At 36.9% G+C, this 4,454-nt stretch overlaps 1 protein-coding gene across 1 annotated transcript in view; it reads right to left on the bottom strand.

The window, feature by feature from the left end:
- Positions 1 to 2,310: 2,310 nt before the first annotated feature.
- LOC121392796 (toll-like receptor 13) overlaps positions 2,311 to 4,454 on the bottom strand; it is a 22,337-nt gene continuing 20,193 nt past the window's right edge. The window contains exon 2 of the mRNA XM_041523874.1: positions 2,311 to 4,454. This exon is cut by the window's right edge and continues 704 nt beyond it. Within this exon, the coding sequence (XP_041379808.1) occupies positions 3,053 to 4,454 (1,402 nt within the window). The 3' untranslated portion in view covers positions 2,311 to 3,052.

Below are 4,454 nucleotides of genomic sequence, written 5' to 3'. Positions count from 1 at the left end.
AAGTTGTTCTACTTGGTCTGACTGAACTTGGCCCTGATCTCGTAAATATTGTTTTAAATATAATGGGAATTTTTCTAATGCAAAGCAACAACTTGTAGACCAAGCTCAAAAAGCACTTTTTGCCATATACAAAAACAATACGGAACAAATTGTTTAACGTGCACATTCAGAGCAAGCTGTTGTGGCGCACGCCTGTCCTGGGCACAGGTACCGGCCTCAACCGGTTCATCCGTCCAGGACAGGAAAGGGTTGGGGTGGGTGAAGGAGGGACCGCCTGCACTGGCAAGTGCAAGGGAGCACCAGCAGTCCGACCGTAATCGGTAACAGGCGGGGGGTGGTATGGTGCTATGTAATTTGGAATTCCCGTAGGACTAAGCCAAAAGGAAATGGATGCGCATTTTGATGATGGAAATTTGGCGCAATTTTGATGGTCATTCTAAAGAATAAAAGGTAGGAATCTACGTATAGGTTTGGATTTAGTAGGCCGAGAGTAGCTCGAATACGGAACAATAGCATACCAGTTCATATACAATTAAAACTTTTTGATTCAATGGTTAAACCGATTTTATTATATGGATCAGAAATTTGGGGTTATGAAACTTTACAAATAATAGAAAAAATTCATCTCCAGTTTTGCAAACGGATTTTGAAGGTAAAGAAACAGTACTTTAAATATTATGGAATATGGAGAATTAGGAAAGGTTTCTTTAGAAATACAAGTAAAGTTACGAATGGTGTCATTTTGGAGTAAATTGGTTAAAGACGAAAATAAACTTAGTAGTATTTTATATAAATTAATGTTTTCTTTAAACAGTGGTGAAAGAAATCAATTAAAAAAAAAAAAAAAAACAATTCATAAAAAATATTTTCGATCTATACCAATCAAAATAATTATTTCAAATCGTATAAACAAGAATTAAAACAAAACCTCTGTGATCAATTTATACAACAGTGGTTCTCGGACATTACAAACTCTTCTAGGAGTTAATTTTATACATTATTTAAATCAGAATTTTACTTCGAAACCTATTTGTCGAGATTATCGTACCAAAACAGATGCTGGATAACTAAATTGCGTACGTCAAATTTAAGATTACCAATAGAAACTGGCAGATGGTTTAACGTTCTTAGAGAAAATAGTATATGCAAACTTTTTAATAGTGATATTGGAGAAAGGAAGGAAATGTTTTAGATGAATACCATTATTTATTCAATTGTAAACAATATAATATTGAAAACATTAGAAGAAAATATATAAAACAATATTATATAATTAATCCTAGCGTTTTTAAAAATGAAAAGTATGCTGTTATTATGTAATGCACGTATGTATGTTAATTAAGTATTTGTAAATGTCCTCTTGTTACACACTGTAATGTGTCTGAGTGTTGTTTAATAAATCTTAAAATCGTAATTAACAGAATCTGAGACTTTAATGTCATGGCAACGCCATACAAATTGTATGTGTGTGACTAGATTTTACTGTTTTATAACCACCGACCCTGATCTAAAGAGAAGTAAATGCCTAAAATCATTATCAGTTAACGTTTTCTGAATTATCATATTTCCCAACTCGTTTACTTAGGATGCATTTCTTACACGAATCCAGTACCACCAAAATTCTGGCGCGCACTAGTCTCTCACATTAAAGCGACAGACCCTAACTTTTAAACACTACGGCGCATATTTCACTATTAAAGCCGTTTGTGATATAATTAATAGCAAACATTTCTTACATTTTATTGTTTAGAATATCCATTTCCGTATATCCGAAGTGTTTATGATTATATTAGTGTTTTTGTTGCCACGAAATTATTGTTTTATAATTCTAAAAACGCAACGCTACGCTTGTCAAGTCTATATATATAGATATATATATATATAGATAGATAGATAGATAGATAGATAGATAGATAGATAGATAGATAGATAGATATGTATATGTATATGTTTTTGTTTTTTTTAAAATTGTGAATTTCCTCCATTTTAACGTGACATACTCTATTGCATCTTTATTCAGATGTGGGCGGGACGTAGTTCAGTGGTAAAGCGCGGTCGGTCTGGGATCGATCCCCGTCGGTGGGCCCATTCGGCTATTTCTCGTTCCAGCCAGTGCACCGCGACTGGCATATCAAAGGTCGTGGTATGTATTACCCTGTCTGTGGGATGGTGCATATAAAAGATCCCTCGCTGCTAATCGAAAAAGAGTAGCCCATTAAGTGGCGACAGCGGGTTTCCTCTCTCAATATCTGTGTGGTTCTTAACCGTAAATAAAATGTGTTGAGTGCGTGGTTAAATAAAACATTTCCTTCCTTCTTCTTTATTCAGATGTGTTACAGGTTTGAAGATTAACCAAACTTGGTGTATAGTTTCAATGATTCAACCTAGGGTCTGCGACATTAAGACACTGTCTGGAATGTGTATAACCTACAATGTACATTATGAATATTACAACAACTAGCAACACACTCGATGTACACAAAACAAATTATATGATTATTTGAAGCAGAAGAAAAGCCTTCAAGTTTGAACCAGATATACCTTAAGCCCCGGTCACACTACTACTTACTACGATTAAGTACGGATAGGTACGGTTTAAGTACGGTTTATTATGGATTAGAACGGATTATTATGTTCTTCTACGGATCATTAAGGATGTACTATGGTTGTTCGATCCGTGATGAATTTTTGGACATGTTAAACATTTTCACGAACATACAAGTACTACTACGATTGATCAGGGATTTAATACGGACAGCTACGGACCTCTACGGACCACAATGGATAGAGAGAGAGAGAGAGAGAGAGAGAGAGAGAGAGAGAGAGAGAGAGAGAGAGAGAGAGAGAGAGAGAGAGAGAGAGAGAGAGAGAGAGAGAGAGAGTTGGCCAAATTGATCATTTCATTTTAAACACTTGCAACTAATATATTTGTTAACGTTGAACAAAACAATTAACGGTTGAACATGTTTTACCCTGCCTGAAAACTAAGAGTCAACGGCGTTAACATAACTGGAAAATCGGAAAGTTACATGTCGTTCGAAAAATTGTTCTATCATTTTCCAAATTGTTCACAACCCATGACTTCAGCAAGACGACACCTAAAAAGCTTTTTGGCACTTTCATCTGCACTCCATTCAATGTATGTAGTATTATCTATCAACGCCTTGAGAGATTTGAACATATGTTTCCTGTCAACCATTTCACGGATGACAACAATGACATCTTTGTGAGTTTCGAATTTGTCTTTAGTAGCCAGTTTCAATTCGCACTTGCACCAATCACTCCTGACGAAGTTGTTAGACAGAATCAAAATTATCTTCTTGCTCTGATCCATGGTTTCTACGATATTGTCGAAAATCATGCCTCCTACTTTGAAATCTCTATCGTGGATGCACAGTTTGAGCTTTAGTTCACCCTCCAGGAAGTTTCCCACTTCTTCCATCATCCAGTCAGAATCCTTAGAATCAAATGATACGAACGCATCGTATTTAAGTTGGTGTTTGCCACCCAGCAGCGGCGGATATTGTGACCGTTTCCTCTTGGTATACATGCAATACCGAATCGTCCATCTATTACGATATATAACGATGGTGACAATCAAGACCACCAATACTATCGATCCACTTGACACAAATGGAATGATGTAGGGATTCAGAGTTTTGCAAGAGTCAGCGGTGGGGTTAAATTTATCTAGTCTGAGGTGTTTTGGGTTTTTACAGTAGTATTTACGTGGATAGTTCACGAACTTTATTGTCTTGTTCTTTATTACTTCGTTCATCCACGTGCGAAACCACAACAGAGCGCAGGTACAAAGGAAGTCGTTGTTCCCTAGATTGATCGCCTTAATGGCGGTTCTGAACTCGACCGGAAATGACGTTTCGTTGATGACACTGATGCGGTTACCATCGAGGTTTAGGTAGTTCAGCTCTGTGACGTTACTAAACGTCTCGTCATCCCAACTTGCCATATAGTTTCCCTGGAGATCCAGCTTTTTCAGGTAACGAAGATGACAAAGTGTTCGCGGTGGTATTGTGCTGATCCGTGTCCTCTGCAAATTCAGTTCCCTGATGGACTTTAGCTGAAGCAACAAGGACCTCAACAAATGCAATGGAAGAAAAAGTCGAGTTTCCTGAAGACTCAGTTGTGAGAGGTTAGTGGCCCAAATAAATGGAAACTTTCCGGGAAACATGCTAGGTTTAATTTTTACGTTATAACTTAAACTTAACATTGAAAGCGATGTGGAGTTAAACGCCAGTTCTTCGATCACTTTTAAGTACCGCAGACTCGATAAATGTAGAGTAACTAACTGAGTAAGGTCGCTGAATGTATTATTTTTAAGTACTGTCAATCGGTTACCATCTAAGACAATCTTTTTAATGTTGTGAATACAGGTTGGCGATAAACTCCCCAGTGACAAAATCGCGTTGTTCGAGACATCGATACTTTCCAATCTG

Source organism: Gigantopelta aegis, chromosome 3 (assembly GCF_016097555.1).
Source record: "Gigantopelta aegis isolate Gae_Host chromosome 3, Gae_host_genome, whole genome shotgun sequence".
Taxonomy (NCBI): Eukaryota; Metazoa; Mollusca; class Gastropoda; order Neomphalida; family Peltospiridae; genus Gigantopelta; species Gigantopelta aegis.
Note: the sequence above shows the minus strand (reverse complement) of the source record. Positions and strands in the feature narration are given on the sequence as shown.